This window comes from Tachysurus vachellii, chromosome 1, assembly GCF_030014155.1.
Source record: "Tachysurus vachellii isolate PV-2020 chromosome 1, HZAU_Pvac_v1, whole genome shotgun sequence".
Taxonomy (NCBI): Eukaryota; Metazoa; Chordata; class Actinopteri; order Siluriformes; family Bagridae; genus Tachysurus; species Tachysurus vachellii.
Window position 1 is genome coordinate 29,873,793 of NC_083460.1, and position 19,837 is coordinate 29,893,629.

The 19,837-nt window shown below is 39.5% G+C and overlaps 1 protein-coding gene across 2 annotated transcripts in view; it reads left to right on the forward strand.

Moving 5' to 3' along the window:
* kdm4b (lysine (K)-specific demethylase 4B) overlaps window positions 1-14,907 on the forward strand; it is a 49,733-nt gene extending 34,826 nt beyond the window's left edge. For both annotated transcript variants that reach the window (XM_060882186.1, XM_060882196.1), the window contains 12 exons: window positions 340-491; window positions 1,253-1,376; window positions 2,076-2,254; window positions 2,668-2,848; window positions 5,319-5,395; window positions 5,554-5,609; window positions 5,870-5,978; window positions 8,736-8,921; window positions 9,091-9,261; window positions 9,679-9,798; window positions 10,281-10,373; window positions 11,117-14,907. In XM_060882186.1, the coding sequence (XP_060738169.1) occupies window positions 340-491; window positions 1,253-1,376; window positions 2,076-2,254; window positions 2,668-2,848; window positions 5,319-5,395; window positions 5,554-5,609; window positions 5,870-5,978; window positions 8,736-8,921; window positions 9,091-9,261; window positions 9,679-9,798; window positions 10,281-10,373; window positions 11,117-11,470 (1,802 nt within the window). In that variant the 3' untranslated portion in view covers window positions 11,471-14,907. The remainder of the gene's footprint in view (window positions 1-339; window positions 492-1,252; window positions 1,377-2,075; window positions 2,255-2,667; window positions 2,849-5,318; window positions 5,396-5,553; window positions 5,610-5,869; window positions 5,979-8,735; window positions 8,922-9,090; window positions 9,262-9,678; window positions 9,799-10,280; window positions 10,374-11,116) is intronic.
* Window positions 14,908-19,837: the final 4,930 nt, after the last annotated feature.

A 19,837-nucleotide genomic window follows, 5' to 3' on the forward strand; every position in this document is an offset into this window, starting at 1 on the left:
AGTGCAATGCAACTTCAGAAGAGATTTTTTTTTTTCTTCCTTTTCTTTGCTGAGACGAGGCTTCTTGAGTATGTCAGAAGGCAAGAAAATTGCCACTGATATTACATTCAGGACTTTATGATTGTTTGTTTTTTATGTACCCATTTTATTGTAAGCGGTTTACTATGTAACCCTCAAAAAAGGACTTAATAATACAAGATTCTCAACATTGTTTATAAAAACCAACCCTGAATGTACGGCCGAATCCACTGCCTCTCAGCAGCTTCTGCTCTGTTTTTCAGGTTTTCAAATCTTCTGATATGAATTTGCTGACTGTCTTTTTTTTCTTTCTGTCCAAAGCTGAAAAGGAGCCAGAGCAGGCAGACAAACAAGAGCAAAAGCAGAAGAAGAAAAAGAAAAAGGTACAAACACCTGATGAAAGCAGCTTCATGCATTACGAGGCCCAGAGTAAGGGAGGCACCGTCATCGGCAGCTCCGATCCCAGCTTACAGGTTAGCTTACCGAGTTTCAGCAATCTAATGTCACTCTTACAGCATGTCCACCTGCTCATTTCAGTGCTTTGCTTTGTGTTTAGCCAGCCAGTCAGACGAGGGGGATTCATGCTTGTGTGGTTCAATATTGTTTACTTGGTATTCACAACAGCAGCTATAATGATCACAATAGAAATTCCCTCGTGAGACAAAAAGAGAAGCAGAGATGAAATTAGCCAGAGGGAGCATTCTGTTAAAAAGTCATTTTGCAATGGCATGTCCACTACTGGAAGATTTAATTCCATCAGTTATCAAAAACTAATCCTGAATACCAAGCACTCCAAGGGGTCACATTTATGCTACGTGGGTTTAAATGATCATTTTCTTTTTGCACTCCGATGTAGATTCGGGGAATGAATTATCAACCTCATATTCTCCTGTAACGAGACATGGTGCAAGTCACTGCTATTTCAGTGATTGATAAAACCCATGATGCTCCCTTCAACAAGCTTCTCAGTTGGAATAAGGTTTTAGTGTTAATAATAGAAGGACACCATGGAGACACTGCTCTTCCAAAAAAAATCCTCATGCTTCTTTTCTCAGGTTTGTTAAAGACCGCCTTCATTTCCTCTAACCTTTTTGGAGCAATCTTATTTTTCAGATTAGACAAAATGTTTTTTTTTTGGCATTTTGTTTAGTACTGTACACAAAACTCGAAACATTTTGGGGCCCTGTCCATATTTGGATGTGAACATCTTTATTCTTAATCTCTTTACTTGCAGACCAACTCGTACCCGAAGATGAAGATGAAGGTGGAAGTGAAGAAGAGTCGCAGGCATCCGTTCAGCAAACCACCCATGCGCACACCCACATTCATTGTCAAACAAGAGGCTTCCAGTGATGAGGGTAGGTTACACTTTAATACAATTATCAATGAATTCTTTTTAACTTTCTAAAAGATTGTGTTAATAAAGTCAACAGGGCATTAATGATCTGATTAGGCCATTTTGCAAACCAGCATACAATAACAGTATAGTGAGATTCCTTGCATATCCCAGCTTGATAGGAGCTTGGATTAGAGTGTGGGGTCAGTCATGGTACGGTACAGAGAGGTTTAAGGGCATTGCGTAAGGCCAGAACAGTGGCATGATAAGGAACTAAAATGATTAGAGCCAGATTTTCTTTTCAGACGCAACGCAGCTTATGTCTTTTTTTTTTTCTTTTCCCTCACGCTCTTTATTTATCCTGGTTTTCTCTCAATTTGCTTAGACTGACACATATCGATCTGAGGATCACGACTCACAATTACCTGCTTTCAAAGTCACTTAGAGCCTGCAGTAGGGCAATATCCAGACAGACAGAAAGACATTGAGAAGAGAGGAAAGAGAGGAACTCTTGAGGATTATAATAAGTGGAGTGGCCTGGACATGTAGTTGGTGTTTAGGCTGCATTAGTCCCCAGCCTCCTCAGAGGATTCACCAGTGTAACGCTGCCACTTTTACCTGCAAAACGTTGAAAATGTTGCATTGTGCAAGCCTGGAGCAGCACAGACAGAAACTCTGTTTGTTCTAATGTGTGTGTGTGTGTGTTTGTGTTTCTCTACAGAGATGTACTCAGGGCTGTCAGTAGGCAGCTCAGTGGAACAGGAAGTGAAGAAGCCAGATCAGTGCCACTTGTGGCAAACCCTTTCACCTGACTTTGTGGCAGAGAAGCATTTTAATGCTGGCATGGCGACTCTGGAGCCACACTGCGCTGTCTGTACCATGTTCTGTCCATACACACAGGTAACATGTCCAGTTACACGTACACCCTGGCTTCTCATCTGCAGTCCTGCAACAAAGCAGCAGGACATTATTGATTTTTAATACGAGCTGACAATTTATAACGAAAGGAGAAAGTGGGCGAGCATAAGGGATTTTATTCATTTTTATGAAGATCTAAATAACAAAATTCAATAATAAACAATTGAATCCATAGATCATATTGTGTCTAGCCAGACATTATCCAACTGTTTCACAATCCATTGAATATAACTGTAAATGGATTAAAAGTATGATGTCATTTATTAATAAATAAAAAAAATTATTTATTGTGGGCCAAGTTTACTTGTATGATTTGTAATTACCTGTGTCTGTCTGTCTGTCTGTGTGTGTGTGTGGCTGTGCCTGTGTGTGGCTGTCTGTCTTTGTGTGTGTAGCCACATAAGGAAAGCTCCCCCGGCTCCGATGTTTCTGAGTCTCGGTGTGGTGAACAGACTCGGCCCCTTGTGCCTGAGATGTGTTTCAGTGCTGGGATGGTGAACACAGAGCCGCTTCCCTCCAGTGCCGAGACAAGCACACTGCTCTCCTGCTCCTGCTGCAACTTGCAGGTCCATGCCAGTGAGTATACACACATGCACACACACAGACACACACACATGCGTGCGCACTTCTAATACATAGAAAGTCTCAGTCCAACTCTACAGCAGTGTCTCCCATCTGTAGCGAAACAGTTCCTCTAGCACAATTGTGGTCTTGTACATTTCCATTACAAATTTGAGAAATTCAGTAAGGCTATTGATTCCTTGCTCAATTTTTATTTATTTATTTATTTTGGCAAAATAGGATTTTTAATAATAATAATATCTAAAAATATTTTTTTTTTTGGTCCAGCTCACTTAATATTTGCCTCTACTCTAAACCCTGATATGAGCTTCCACTAGAGCCTGCTCTTCCTCCACCACTTCCACAGCTTAATCATCTTTTTTCCTTTTCCACCTGGTCCTCATCTTCATCTCAACGCCACACTGTCAATCAAACGATTCCAGCCAATTTCCTTCTGCACGGCCTGAACCTCGAGAGTTGGTGTTTACTTTGAAAAACATTCTGCTTCTGCAAAGTTTTGGGGTGGGTGGTGTGAAAAAAGTGGAAAAAGCTGTTTGTTTAGTTAGTGCCTCTCTCCTCCTCTACTCGGGCTGAACGTAAGCCGCGTAGCCAATTAGAGTGTGTGTGTGTTTGTGAGAGAGGGTTGCTCAGTGAGGTGATGCTGCTGTATGATTGCTTTCTACAGTCCTAACTGAATGCTGTTTTGGTGCAGTCAGCATGAATTTGCTGAGAAAACTGAACAAGCCTTTAAAGCCTCAACCACCCCACACCCCCCGCCACACACACACACACACACACACACACACACACACACACACACACACACACAGAGTTGTTTTTCTTCATGTTAGTACCATGAGAATCTTCAATTTGGGCTGTAAATATTTAAACTCAGTATTATATAAGTTCAGCATTTACTATATTTACTACACAAATCTACACTCTACAGTACAACACTGCGTCTAAACAAATCATCATCAGTTTTTAACACCAGCGTTATGACTTGTAGCTAATTGTAATGTTTTTTTAACTGAAGTACCTTCACTGAGACAGACATGATCTGAAAATTGATGTTTAAGTTATAACACATTTCTATAATTATAGAAAACTTGCCTGTTGTAGCATTTATGGTAATTTTATGAGGTAATAAATTAACACTGCTCTTGTTAACATGTCACTGAAAATCCCACAGACACAAGTTTCTTACCCTGCACACACGCCAGTAAGTGACCAGGGAATGAAGTTTCTTTGGAAATTCTCTGCAAACTTTGAAATGAGAGGTTGTATAGAACAGAATCATTACTCTTCTACAGTCATATACTATAGTGTCAAGCAGTGCTAAAGAATTATAGGTAATATGTGAGCGGGGAAGAAATGTCAGACCATTCGATGGGTCCAAGGAATCCTTTGGAGTGGTTGCTTTACCGGGTTTTTCTTAATTTGCATAAAGTTGAGGAAAGTACAGCTATATCCTGTGTGTTTGTCTTCTAGCATAATCTATATGTGTACAGTCTCTAAACTAAACAGCACTCTCGGGCTCTGATATTTCAGCAAGGGCTTGAACAGTGTCAGAATAGACACGTTTCCCCATGGATTATTTGTATTGTGTTTTATTTCCAGTCATTTCTTGCCCCTGTCAGGAAAAACTCATTGCCTCTCTTGTTTAGTGGCTGATTTAGAATTATCTGTACAAATTAAGGAACACCCACAAAATAAAACGCTGTCTGTTAAAATGAGGGGGAAATAAAATTTTGGATCATGACATCAAATAAATAAGAGACAACTGTCAACAATGAATCCTGCTGAAAAAGCGTACAAGAGTTTCAAAAGCCAAGACTGTTCCTAAATATTCCCTTTAATGGCATTCTGGGTATTCTGTACAAGCTAGAATACAACACGGTGGAGTTTTACAAGTGCACTACATATTCTCCACATTGCTTTGGGGAAACTGGGCATCTTCTAATTATGTCCCAAACAGTGCACTAATTAGTGGATAGAGTGTGATTTATTTATTTATTTTTTTTATGTTTATTTATTTGTATTTATTTATTTATTTATTTATTTTTTACATAACCCATATCAGTAGGCTCTTCCGTAGCTGTTGTCATGGCAATGTTGGCATGGTTGTTTCAATCCGGTGTTTTGTTGCTTTAATTAAACCTTTTCCACACACTGCAACCTCTAACTTTTTGCATAATTAAAGTTATTAGTTTAATTGCTTTAGCAGTGTGTAAATATAGGCTGGCTATAAATTGTAGTTAAAGGTTGCTGTCATGGTTACATGCACACAGTTACATAATATACACGGTTACATCAGGAGGATTTATTTAAAACTGGTTAACGCACAGTAGAGACAGAGAAATGTCATGAAATAAAAAACTCAAATACACCATGGAAGTTGATGAAGTATAAGATATAAAGTTTTAAAGCACTGATGTGTGATGCATAATTCTCTCTCTCTCTCTCTCTCTCTCTCTCTTTCTAGGTTGCTATGGCGTTACGCCCGACACTCCACAAGAAAGCTGGATGTGTTCTCGCTGTTCTGCAGTGGCCTGGACAGCAGTAAGACGCGCGCACACACAAACACACACGCACAGAGCTCACACCTGTCACATTAGTGTTTATAACACTTGGGGTATTATTGTCTGAATGTAAAGACACATTATTGTTTAGTTTAGTGCGCTATTGTAGACAGTGAATGTGTGTTTGTGGTTTTGCAGGCCTGCTGTTTGTGTAATCTACGAGGAGGGGCTCTGAAGATGACCACAGACAACAGGTGCAGTTTTCTGCCTCCACTTCATGCTGAATTAAAGCTGCTCTATAATAAAATCTACACCAGAGGTTCCAGTGTTTAGCTGCTGCGTCTATATGATGAATTAAAGTAATAGTTTGGTGAAAGAAATGAAGATATTTTGCTTTTTTAGTTTTGCACTGGATAAGATATGCTTATTGCTACAACAGTAATACAGCCATCCTGATGGATTGTCTACATGTTGTATATTTCACTGTAGACTGAAGCCTGTGTGTTGTGTACAGGTGGGTGCACGTCATTTGTGCCATTGCAGTGGCCGAGGCTCGCTTCGTTAACGCTGTAGAGAGAGGCCCAGTCGACGTGTCTGCCATACCCGACACCAGGAAAAGTCTTGTAAGTGTGTGTGTGTGTGTGTACGTTTGTGTACACTTGTTGGTATGTTGGACAAGTTCCAAATTGTGATGGTTATGCAGCAGTGGTTCTAAATCAGGTTCAGCTCAACACATTGGTGAGCAACAAAAAACTGCTGTATTAGCTTGAAATTTGAATAATATAACATAGATAATGTTGGAGATGGTTGTCTTATGTGCCAAGAGCACACCAGACTGATAAAACTACATTTTTAACTAAAAAAAAAAACTTTTATTAATGCTAAATAAACACCTAACAAAAGCATCATTAGATCAGACTGTAAGTGGTGTGTATAAACGGAGTGTGTTGTACTTTAATAAGTATAAAAAGCATTAGTTAGGGTCTACATTAGTGTTGGGTTGTGCTGTTGTGGGAATAGAACTTTTATTAAACTGTGAGATGGTGATAGTAACAAGGCTTCATGTCGGACCACATCACACCACCGCCACACGACATTCGTTCCTAAATCACACCAATATGTTGAGACACTGGTATTTGGAGAACATCCAAATGGCTTGCACTAATGCTACTACTAATGATAAATTTCTCCTAATACAAATGTCAACCAACTTTATCACAAAATATATAGAATTGTACTGGATTCGACTTGCCTCAGATATCACCGTGATGATATATGATGTTTACTGCATAAAGAAGATGGTTATCCTAAAAAGTTAAATTATTGTGAGATATTTCTCCATAAATAAACAAACAAAAATATGACAGTCATAGAAGAACAGTGAAAATAATTCTATAAATCATTTAGAGAATTTTCTTGCTTGCATATGCCCTTTATGTAGACAGTAATTAAATCAGGGAACATTTAGACTAAAAAAAAAAAAAACCCACTAGCACAATCAACATAAATTGAAGTTTAAAACAATTGTAATTGATTTTCTGTAATACGATGCTTTTGGGAAAGCGCCGCCAGGTCTAGACACCAGTGTTGTGCTTAGTGGCATATATGTCACGCTTTAATAAATTAGTCATCAGTTAAATAAGCGACGAATGAATTCCTCTAGGATTGTAAATATTTAATTCTGGATTCTGAGGTAGACTGCAGACACAATCTGAAGATGTGCTTTAGAGGACAAACGGACCAGTCCTTCTGTTTGCCATAGAGAAGCTTGTTTCATAAGATTAAAGCTTGCTCTCAGTTTATTTGCTTGTAGTCAGTGAATATACTAAAGCTGTTCATTAGCTAAGATGAAGACCTCTTCGATGTCACAGATATGAAACGTCAATGTCTATAAATCACCGTGTCGATCGCTTCCTCGTCGTTTCTGCTGCAGCGCTGGGCTGAAAAAAGTGTGCCGCTCGTTTGAGAGCTGAAATGGAGTATTGATAAATTCATAAAGCAGTTTTATGATTATTGATAAACGCAGGTCAGCAGGAGGAAGTGAGTGAAACAGGAAAAAGGAGGATTATATCAGGGCAACATTACTTTGTTAAAGAAACCACACCTGTGTGTGGATGGACATGACGGCCTTCACCTCCTCACAGAGGTCTAAACTTTAGACATTTCTGATACACACGATATCTTATTTAGGTCTTTTATTACTTTCAACACTAAAATGTCTCTGAGAAACACACACAAACACAAACAAACAGAAGCTGTGTTGATGTTGCAGTCATTTTATGCACATAAAAAAAGACATAAAATGGAAATGAATTTTGCCTCCAGGTTTTCTTTTAAACAGACTACTGCTCATTTCCTGGAAAAAAAATGCTTGCTATTTTAAAATAAAAAGTTGGTTGAAACATTTTGAATCACAAAATGTATCTTTAAGTAATTGCTAAATAAGAAAGCTTTACTTAAGCAGGGTAAAAAATCTTATTGAGATGTGAAACAACTACACACTACAATACTGAACATATTAATTATATATATATATATATATATTTTCTAGCTGAGGTTTAACACAAATGCAACATTAAATTTTGTGAACTAATAAAAAAAAATAAAAAAAACTGTAGTGTCATAACAAATGTCTGTACTGTGCTGATGCTCAGTGCTTTTATGCTAAATGAGAGATTTCTGCATGAGGTTTGGATTAAACCTGATCACTTGTGCCGAGAGATCAAACCGCTAACAAAACCTAATAAATAGAATACAGTGCAGTAGTTTTGATCGAGGTACGAAGCATTTTTCACCACAGTAACTAAATAAAAAATTCCTGTTTCCTTATAAACTTCCTACACAAAATCTTAAATTAAGTGTAAAAAATTAATACTTTTTTAAAAATTATTATTTCAGCTATAATGTTTTATCCTAATGGTGTTCTTACATAATTTTTTTTTCCTAATGAGTGATATTTAGAAAAAGTCCAAAAAAAAAAAAAAAAAAAAAAAAAAAGCTTTTTTCATATAATTTTTAAAAAGAAAGTCAAAGTAAACTTTTCAGTAATGAATCAGAATCAACTTCATAACCTCATTTGCCTTGGTGCAAGAATTTTAAGCAAGAAGAAATATTTACTGTATAAAAAGTGAAGCATATACATTCAGTGCAGATGGAAACATTAACTGTATATTAATTGCACATTAGTGGACCGGTACAAAGCTTGCAGTTTGAAGTCAGAAGGTCATGTCATGTGTCTGGCACAGTAAAGTAAAATACCCAAGCCATCATTTTCCATTTCCAGCACAGTTCTAATGCATTAGAATTAGTACTGAAATGTGTCTATATCTGTATAAGAATGTCATAAACGTTTACCAAACGTTCTCTTTGTCCATTTACAGAAGTGTGTCTTCTGTCACAAGACCACGAAGCAGATCTGTGGGGCGTGTATTCAGTGTTCGTATGAGAACTGCTCCACCTCCTTCCACGTCACCTGTGCGCACCTGGCCGGGGTGGTGATGAAGCCCGCTGACTGGCCATACGTCGTGTCCGTTACCTGTCACAAGCACAAACCGAGCAACATGAAGGTAAGAAGAAAACTCTTAGAAACTTCCTGTAAAAGTATTTTGTATCTTTTATTATCACGGTTAATAAAAGGCTTCTGTTCTCACACACATCACGCTTTGGTGATGTCAGTGCGTTATGTTCATATGGCTTATGGAATCATGACTCAGTGTTTGTATTGTGTCTGTGCAGCAGGTGAAGGTGACCTCACGTGACCTCGCTCTGGGGCAGCAGGCCATAGGCAGGAGCAGCGACGGCTGGTTTTATCGCTGCACCATCATCGGCATCGGCTCACAGACCTACTACGAGGTCAACTTTGATGACGGCTCCTACTGCGACAACATCTACCCTGAGAATGTGCTGGTGTGTACACGAGCTACTTATTCTAAACACAACGCTTTTTTTATTTTCACTACAAGCTTTATATCCAGCTGTCCTGTTAAAGAAGATGTACAACCTTCAGTAGCATAAAGTCACCATCAATACAACACAATTTTTTTTTCTTCTTCTCCTCTTCTGTCTTTGTTTCTCCTTCTCTTCTCCCTTCTCTCTCTTCTTTGTCTCACCTTGCTCTCTCTACTCCTCTGCTCCACTTTCTCTCCTTCTCCTCTCTTTCATCTTCTTGTCTCCCTTCTCTCTCTTCTTCTTTCTTTCTGTCTGTCCTTCTCTTCTCCCTTCTCTTCTCAATTTCCTCTTCTTTCTCTCCCTCTATTCTTTCATAAATCTTTTATCTTTCTCTTCTCTCTTATTTGCCGCCTCTTCATTTTTTTTTTTACTCAGAGTCATGACTGTTTGCGTAACGGCCCTCCTGAACTTGGTGAGCTGATGGTTATAAACACGATAAACGGACGCGTACTTAATGCTTCCTTCGTCAAAGAACACGTGCACAAATTTTATCAGGTAAGCCTCTCTCTCTCTCCCTCTCTCTCGCTCTCCCCCTTTCTCTTCGTGCCCACACACACACACACACACACACACACACACACACCCCATCCCTCTGGTGTATTTTTAATTCCTGTATTTTGTGGAGCCTGCAGCTCCGGTTGTTTCCCCGAGTGCAGCAGTGTGCTGGAGTTCATACATGGGTTTACGGTGGGTTTGGGTGTGATGACTTACAGCATAGTGGCATGGTGTGTTTGTGTCTGACAGCGTTATAAAGTAGCACAATGCAGAGGATTATTGGTAAAGACGGAGAGACACTTTTTATTTTTTTGCCATTCTTCACATTCTGTGGGAACATTAGTCAATCACACACTTCATCATACAACAGCATGCCCAGTGTCTCACATTTATACACAAGCTCCACCTCTCAGCACCCAGGAATGGAAATCTTATTTCTCTCGCTCTCTCTCTCTCTCTCTCTCACTCTCACTCACTCTCAGGTGGAGTTTCAGGATGAGACCCAGCTGTTGTTGAAGCAGAGTGAGATTCACTCCCTCCATCAGGAGCTTCCTAAGAGAGTGCAGTCTCGTCTGGTAAGCTTTCATTAATCTCCAATGAGTTCTAGTGCTATTATTCATGAAGCAAGTGAGTGTGATTGTGAGTGGTTTGTTTTAGCTGCAAGATTAGACCAAAAAGCTGAAATAACAAAGCTTCAGGCCAAAAACCTGCAAAACCAACAAAAAAACCCTGAAAGCTTTATATGCTTTAACTTAAAACAATGTTATATCAATGCACTGGAAGTTACTTGGCACTTGTGCTCTGAGGTCTCCCACTGGAACGAACACAGATCACAAGTGCGGTATCTAAATAAACAGCAAGCTGAAAACATGAGCTTCCTAACAGTCTGCCAAGTTAAGATCAGTGTAATCATAAAACTAATACATATAAGCAACATTCTTCCAAAAGTAAGCGCTCCCCAGACTCATTATTTTTTTTAAGGCAAATATCAAATTTCAACTGAGTGATACGAGAAGGAAACTGCCAAAAAACACAGCAAAAAATTCCACATTGTTTTCCAGCCAAATGAGAAAAATGACTGCTGTGTGGAAATATTTCATGGGTTCTGTGAGCGAAATTAGACTTCGAAGTACTGTATCCAATATGTACTGTTGTGTTGTTTTTATTATATTTCTTAACTGTTTATTGCATTTTTACTTCTCATTATTTCTCTTCGGAGGTTCAGTTAATTGCGTTGCAGCCTGCAGAGAGCAGTATAAATTTCTAAAGTTCTCTCGATCTTTTGCGGGCCCCCCCCCCCCCCCCCCATGTTCCACAGGTGACCGCGAGCATTGATGACTCTCAGGACAAATTGGGTGACGAGCCTCAGGCTGCAAAGCGTCCACGTTTGCCCATTTCTTCCGCCACAGCAGCTATGGAGTCCCTGGATCCCCCTCTTCTGGTCCAGGCGTGCCCCAGTGTCACCCCTTACTCAGGATTCAGTGTTACCCCCAGCACCAGCGCAACCCCCTGCCTCTCCATACAGTCAGTACCCAGTTCCACCCCAGGGCTCGTGTCCTCCGCTGACGAGAGCTACACACACAGCTCAAGTTACATCGCCTACATGGAGTCTCTGCTTAACTCGGACTTCCCTCCAGAGGACAACAGTCAGGCCCAGCGGCCCATGTATTAGCGCTAACACACTCGGAGGAGAACCTACTGCATGTTTCTGTTTATTCTATTGCTGTTTTTTTTGTTTTTGTTTTTTTACAATTATTTTATTATTATTATTATAATAATAATTATTATTTTTTTTTTACACCCCTGACCACTGCATATGGTCAGGGCAAAAGGAAGTGAGTGTGTATGCGCTTTCTGGGTGTCCTGAACCACTGTCCCTCATGCATTAAATCCTTTCTGATTCCTTGTGTACGTTCTCTCGCTCATGGAGAGAAAAATGGACACGTTTTTTGGACTGATTAATGTGCAACACACTTTATACTGAATCCAAGCAATGCAGTTTGATGTATTTTTCTAAGTTGAGCCACAACACACACACACATACACATGCTTCTGAATCGGACAGTGAAAACGGACAGTCTGTTCTTGTACAGGATTTTTTTTTCTCCATGTTTGGAGGGACGGGAGGTTGAAGGTGTCTGTGGGACGGGGTAGAGTGGGTGGGGTTTTTGGGTGGATAACAAATCGGGGTTTAACTCAAGTATTTAAACGTCTTTGACACATAGATTTATTATTTGTATAAAGCAAATACGGCGCCGTTAGATGCTCCGCTCTTTTGCCTGAGAGTCGGTGTAGAGGTGATGTGTTTATGAATTCTTGTTAACGCTTATACTCGATACGTCATGGTGTATTTTCAGTGCCGGGTGTTTGGGTTTTGTAGCAGACTTCGTTAAAAAAAAAAAAAAGCTGTAGACTTGATTCTGTATGGGATTTCCTGTTCACTCTGTTCACTTTTATTATGATCACTGTCTCTTTGCTGTTGTTTCTAGTAGTCAACAATCTCATATTTCCATCTCATTCTGATGTCCCAAAAGCCCTTTGCTCGGTGAGGACGCCCCACATGATGTTACCGTCTTCGAAATATCGGGTGTACTTGATGAACAAAAAAAAATGTACAAAACTTAACCCATTTAGCAAAGACGTTTGGTGTCTGACTAACAGACGTCTATGTCTCCCCCAAAATGTCCGAATCTTTCCGCACCCCGTTAAGACCAATGTCCATTTTAAAGCACTGTTTTCTGACTAGTGCTACATATCACGTGAAAGCTAAACACATGCTTATTCTAGGACACAAAGAACAGAATACTGGCTCACGCTGCAGCACAGGGCAGCATAATAACCCATTCTGAAGAAGCACAACCCTCTTTTACATTCATGATCTAGTGCGCTAATGTCACTATGATCGAGCGATCAGCCAATTTTGCTCTCTTAGACTCCCAGACATGGCATCGCTGGGATTCCTATTCATGATCTGGTAATAAGGTGAACATGAGATAGACTTCATTACTTGTGAGTTACATCAGCTTGGTAACACCGAACACTTTTGAGTACGTTCGATTTGCTTTATTTCTTTTTTTTTTTTGTTGTGCCGACTCTAATATAGTACCCAATGATCCTGAATTAAAAGCTGGTGTGAATACTAAGATGAACTTTGGCGGTCAATATTGTATCTTCATGTATACGCCGTTCAGGTGGACGGAACATTAGTGTGATGCTGATCCTCTGTATCACCAGGGCATCTCTAGTTTCTTTAGTACTTACCAGGTTGGTGAAAAGAATAGCAGCACAGGAGTGACCTTTTTGTGTAAACTTGTGTAGATCAAAAAACCCTGTATACGATTAGCGTTAAAGTTGTGATCAGGCTTTCTCAAGGTGCTACAAAAGTCTGAGAGGCCTTGTATCACATTCTTGTACACACACACACTCACACACACACACGTGGTGTACATACCATAAACTTGACTCATTATGAAGTGATACATTATAGACTCCTATAGTGTCATATACATTAGGAATGTCCTACTATGTTCTATATCTTTTTATACCTCTTTCTGTCTGTCTCTCACTTGGATGGTGCGTTTGAGTTTCTCTCTCTCTCTCACACACACACACACACACACACCATTAAACGATGGCGACAGACAGCCTGGCAAGCCAAAGAGTTTCTGAATAAGGCAGTGTTATGTCAGAATTTCCCCAGCAAACTCTGAGCTGTTTGAGAGATTCTCTTTATGTTTTCTCATCCTCCTTTCTCACCGTTTTTTAGGCGTTTATATAACAAAAAGTAGGTTTAGGAACCAGAAAATCTGTCTTATGAGATGACCGTCAAGGAGCTGGTGTCAGATCTAGAAGTGTGTTGTGCCATGCCGGACTCGCACGCTCGCTCTCACTCGCTCGCTCTCACTCGCGCTTCCTAATCACTTCTAGCAGGAGATTGCTACTGGACTCGATAGCAGTGATGTCATTGTGTCTTCCCCATAGCAACAGACCACCATTGAAATACATCTCAACATCTGTGGTGGATTAGAGAGATTATTGTTGTGGAAAACAAACAGAAAGCATCCAGTTTTCTATAACATTAATGAACTTTGAGCCATAAAGCCATTTTAAAAAAGCCCTTATGTGGACCATACATGTCTATCATATCCATACATGTATAGAATTATATCTTTGTCTGCACCATGGATTACATTAATAAAGCCCTAGATAGGCAACAAAGTGGAGTAAGCACTACTGAGGGAATATATATGGTTCTAGAAATACACCATAGACTTGTTTACTTTTTTTTTTTTTACCACCTTTTTAGGTATAAATGACATCATAATGATGTATCATGTATTTTGTTTCTAGATACAGTATAATAAATGATTTTTCATTCATCAAAATCTTAAAATATGGCTTTATTCCATTCTGAGCTGCACTTCATCACATCCATGGAGGATCTGTTAACTTTAGACATTATATGCAAAATGAAGAGTTACGTTTCAATCATTAACACAGCGCTTAAATGTAGTGTTCTGGAGAAAAAAAGCACAGAACTGGAGCTCCTACATGACAGCCAATATAGAGTGATGTCATGAGCTATCTAGGTCTCTAATTTGTATATTTATGGTGTAGACACAGAAGGTGGGTCAAATTGGAAATTCTTACATTTGGCTCATAAAATGTTAGTCGTAAAAATACTTCCTAGTTCCCCGAACCTACAAAGAAGTGGTTGTGTCTGCTGCATCTATGCTCTCGAGTCTCTCTCTCAGCTCTCAGAGTGGGGATTTTCTAAGACTCCATGTTGCATTCCTCCATATTTAAACCTACAAGTAGGACTTGCTTGGTCTCTGATGTGAGACAGTCGCTCCACGTCTTCTCTCATCTCCTGTCGTCTGTAATCAAACGCACTGTTTGCTCACTCTATGCCGTTGACTGCTTCACCGAGATCACAGGCGGTTTTTGTGGAAAACTTTGTTCTCTCGGTATCAATTCAGTTTGCAATAACTCTGTAACCTCTCAAAAAGGGCAAGTCGACCCCAGATCACAAGTTCTGCTGTTTGTAGATGTTCATAAATTACAGAAATTATGGGATAAATTCTATTAAAATGTGAAGTGAATCTCTGACTCTTGTCTTTATCAACCTTTTTTTAATCATATTCACACCCAGCCACCTGTGGGGTTTTCACCTGCTTGATAACGCTTTAAGTCTGTGACTTGGATCTGTGTGATTTTGTAAAAAATGAGCTGCATTGTGACGCCAGACTTCAGGCGAGGCAAAGTGAGGTGAGGCAGCCATGAACTGCATTTGTTTGTGGAGAAAATCTAAGAATGGGATCTTGATTTCTGGATCTAAAGGATGTAAGATGGAGGTATGAACCTGTGTATAGTTTTACTTCCTTCCTAACTGCATTCTTCATTAACAATTTATGTTTGATACGAGGTTAATGAAAACATCTTTTTTAAAAAACCCTTTAGTGTCTCTGTATAACATTCAGCTTGTCACAGCTGCAGTGTTTCCTTTAATAAATGCAAATGTGAAGTCACTACCACAGCATGTCGATCACATTCTCCTGATGCATACGATGGTTCATTATGCTTATCTGCCTGCTCTTTGGGTATGTGTGTATGAGTATGAGTGAGAGATGAGATGTGCTACTCAGCAGGGTGTGTGTGTGGTGAAACAATGTGAGCTGACACCTGTGTTCATTAACTGCTGTGCTTCTGTGCAATTCTTCATTAGCTCAGCTGAAATCGGTGTGTTGTTCACAGCAGAGAGCAGCCAGCTGTGTGTGTTTGTGTGTGTGTGTTTATGTGCATGTGCCTGTCTACCCTCCCCTTGGCTTAGTCTCATACTCATCACCTGTACTCTAATATATGCCTTGTTATTACATGCTGTAGAACATGGCTACAGGAGTGAAGGTCAGTAATAAAACACGGCTTTGAATGGTTTTATTCAAAGCAGGATGGAGTGAGACTTGTGTTTAATGTGTGTTTGTGTAAGACATGATGATGACCGTGTCCAATCATCACACTTTGGACCTTGTTGCATTAAGCTTACCCATTTTACCTGCTTCTAACACATTAACTTTTTGAACTTAAGAGAACTGTCTGTTCACTTGCTGTCTAATCAGTCCCACCCTTTAGTATGTGCCATTTTAAACAGTGTTAATAATCAGTCACTTCAGCTGTCAGTGGTTTTAATGTTGAGTGTGTGTGTGCGTGTGTGTGTGTGTGTGTGTGTGTGTGTGTGTGTGTGTGTGTGTACTCCATTTCCCAAGCTCTTGAGCAGTTGCTGCTTAAAATAAAAGAATAACATAAACACATTCAAGTGGTGTTAATACTTTCTCATTTCCAGGAGAAAGTATTAACACCACTTGAATGTGTTTATGTTATTCAATTCCAGGAGAAACTCATTTCCAGGAGAATTTCCCCCAAATCAGTGTCGTGATTTTTATCAGGTTAATAATCGGGTATTTTCTGGTTACTGTTGAGACTGTACAAGGTCTCACAAGGTTCTAAGGGTCAAATCCAATAACTGCTGAGTTACCATTGTTGGGACCTGGAGTAAGGCCCTTAACCCTCAACTGCTCAGTTGTATAAATAAGAAAAATGTAAGTTGAATAAATCGAAATAAATGCTGTATTTTGTTAGCATATTAGCAATTTGACAGCTAACACAGTTATGCTCAAGATACAGATCTGTTCATTCATTGGAAGGATTTTCTACTTCTTTCTTTCTTTCTCTCTTTGTTTTGTCCATTACAGACAATGTATGTAAAAACAGAGGTTCATGTTCCTCCCTTAAGAAAGCTAGAACTATTAGCCATCCTGAGAGGTTTTTTCCTAACAGGCTAGCTACTTCAGGCTACGAGATTCATTAGCTAACTGATTGCGATTCAAAGCAGACCAGCGCAGTGCCATTTAAAAAGGTGGATGATTTACTCCCCTGCTGTGGTGTTTACAGTTTCTGAGAGTGTTTTTGTGTTTATATGCACGACGCAGTGAGAGTCAGACGTTTTGATAAATGTAATGGCATTAACCCACCCTAATCAGCACTAAACGTTAGCGTCCTAAATGATTAGTGCTGGCATTGACAAGCAGCCTTACTCAGAGGAGTTGCATCATCCAGCTGAAAGATTTCAGTTGCCATTGGACATGACATGAAAAAATGTGTTCAGTTCAACTTATGCCCATAAGTTCATCCTACAGATTCTACAACAATTCCTATGACTTCTGGGTTCACATGGGCTTCAATTGTGACACTCAGACACAGTCCTGTGGTGATAGAGCAGAAATTTGATTTGATGCAATGTTGATGTTACACGCTGCACTATAACCTTTTGTCTTAAGATTTCTTTCTTTCTTTCTTTCTTTCTTTCTTTCTTTCTTTCTTTCTTTCTTTCTTTCTTTCTTTCTTTCTTTTTCTTTCTTTCCTATCTTCCTAGCTCCCTTCCCTTCCCTTCCCTCCCCTCCCATCCCCCCTGTGGATAATATTGGTGCTTTTGCAAACTGGGCCATGGTCATGTTGACACTAACAATTCCTGGGCATCTCTGAACTTATGCATGCATAAGAGATAAGGTAGGTAGATAACAGTTTCCTCTGATTGGGTTAGTTATTTGTTTTCCTGAATAGCTTTCTATTTCTTTTTCTGTCTAAAGTTTCCAAAAAGCAAATTAATTAATTTTAATTTCAGGTTTTATTTGAGTGCCAGATTTCTTCACATGTACCTTTCATCAACAGAATTACAAGGCACTCAGAGAAGCTTCCGGAAACACAGTGCAACAACAGAGGAAATGTATGTATGATGCAAGTGCCGAAAATACTATGATCAATTGCACTTACACAGAACAGAGAGTGCTGTGGTCGCTTTGGCAATACTGTGAAAAAGTACTGATCTCTCTTTCTCTCTCTCTTTTTCCCTTTCCCCCCCAAAAAAAATTATTAGAATTTGAATTCAACAGACCTGCATTAGTGGCAGTGTGGCAGGAGGAGAGAAGAAAAGCATGAGCTGTGATTTTGCCCTGCATGCTTTCCTTCCATCTCTTTCTGTGTTGCTGGAGGAGAGAAACGTGATTTGAATTCCTTTATGGTAATCTTTAGGTTGTCGGGCCTCTCCGCTGCAGAAAGTTGTTTTGAAGTCGCCGGCTGGAACGTGTCGTTTCGAGTGCCCAGATCTTATGACCTTAATGACCTTGTCGCTGTTTGATGCTGACTTATCTCTGTTACAAAGAACATTTGTGACTCTGAATACGCTGCAATTGGACCGTCATTATTATTCCTGCTACATGCTTGTTGCTTGACCGAAGCACTGGACTGCTGCCAGCTCTGCTATTACAGATATTAAGATGCAGAAAGGGTGAGAACTTCTCTTGCATGCTTATGTTTGGTACTTAAAATGGAATTTCTTTTTACATGGTACAGAGTTTGACTAAAAGAAAATGAACAAGGGTGTATCATTGAGATCTTTTTATTTCAATTTTGATCCAATTTCATTTATAGCAATTTATTATTTTTAAGTTTTTTATATAAGTAATCAGAAAAAATGGAGCCGCTTCAATTAACAACATAAACAGTGGAGTTATTGAAAATATGATTTAAAAAAACAATATTCAGTAGGGCATGATGGATTGGTAGTTGCCTCACACCTCCAAGGATTGATTCCTGCCTCTGCCTTTGTGTGGATCCACTAGCACTGCGCGACTGGTCTTGCCATCTCTCAGGGTAAGAGGTATGTATACAGCAAGACTTGTTACTGTTCTGGCACCAAGGTGGTGGAATGAACTTCCCCTAGATTTCTGAACACCTAAATCACTGGCTATCTGCAAACGATGGGTGAAGACCTTCCTCTTCCTGAAAAACTTAAATGAGTGCTCACTTTCCCTGTTTGTTTATGTGTATATTAAAAAAAAACATGAACAGAGTTTTAGATTGATTGCTATCCTTAGTCTGTGACCTAGTGTACTTTTGTATGTCGCTCTGAATAAGGTCTACCAAATGCTGTTAACGTAAATTAAATGTCAGGGGTCTCCTCAGGGTACTACAGTGTCCTCCACCAGTCTGAAGACATTCATTGTTGGCTGATTGGCATCTCTAAATTGTCTAGTGTGTGTGAGTGTATGTGCGATGGTGCCCTGTGATATACTGACATCCTGTCTAGGGTGTACCCTTCCTTGTGCATTGAATATATTGGGATAGACTCCAGGTTCACTGTGACTCAGTAAAATAAGTGATGTAGAGAATGAATGGATAGATGGAAAAAAAACAATATTCAGTACTGATTCCAAAACCAGATAAGGAGTGTTACAGGATATAGCATCATTAAGATTCTTCTAGATAACCTAACAGAGGTTTATATTTTCTTCAGCAATTTTAGCAGTAGAATATTATGTTTTTATCTGAGCTTCTACACTGGATAAACCAAATAAAGCTGTCATATATTAGTACATGGAAATATGTAGTGCCCAAATAGGAAATCTAAATTATTTTCTATTTGAAATTTTCCAGCACTGCACATTCTTCCTATTTTCTGAACCAGAAAATTTCTTAATGGAACTTCACCCAGGAGGCTTTACTTAAACATCCCCCACATACCTGAGTTTCTCGCTGCTTCAATACAACTACTTGGGAACCAATTTAGTACCAACATAAAAAGCTACTTCTTAAAAATGGAGCTGGATCCAGAAATCAATCCAACCTTTTCACTGTTAGGATTGATTCGGGTCCTTGATTAGCAGGCCAGAGGCGAAGTTAGGAAAAACCTCCTCAGACTACATAAGGGAGAAATGATTGAAAAGGGAACATGTCGTTTTGCTGTGTGCTGCCAGATAGTGAGATTATAAATGATTACAGCATACAGGTGTAGAAGGGTGTTTACAGGATGTTCAGTATTAGCACATTGGCAATAAAAGTCCTGGGGTGAGCAAAGGACAGTTCTTGGGAACAAATCTACTCTATCTTGCTGAGATACACTGATGCAAGAATGAGACGTTTTGGGGAAGTTTAAATCTTTAGGGTGTCATTGTTGGACCATTCACAGCAGCACAAATTGAGTCAC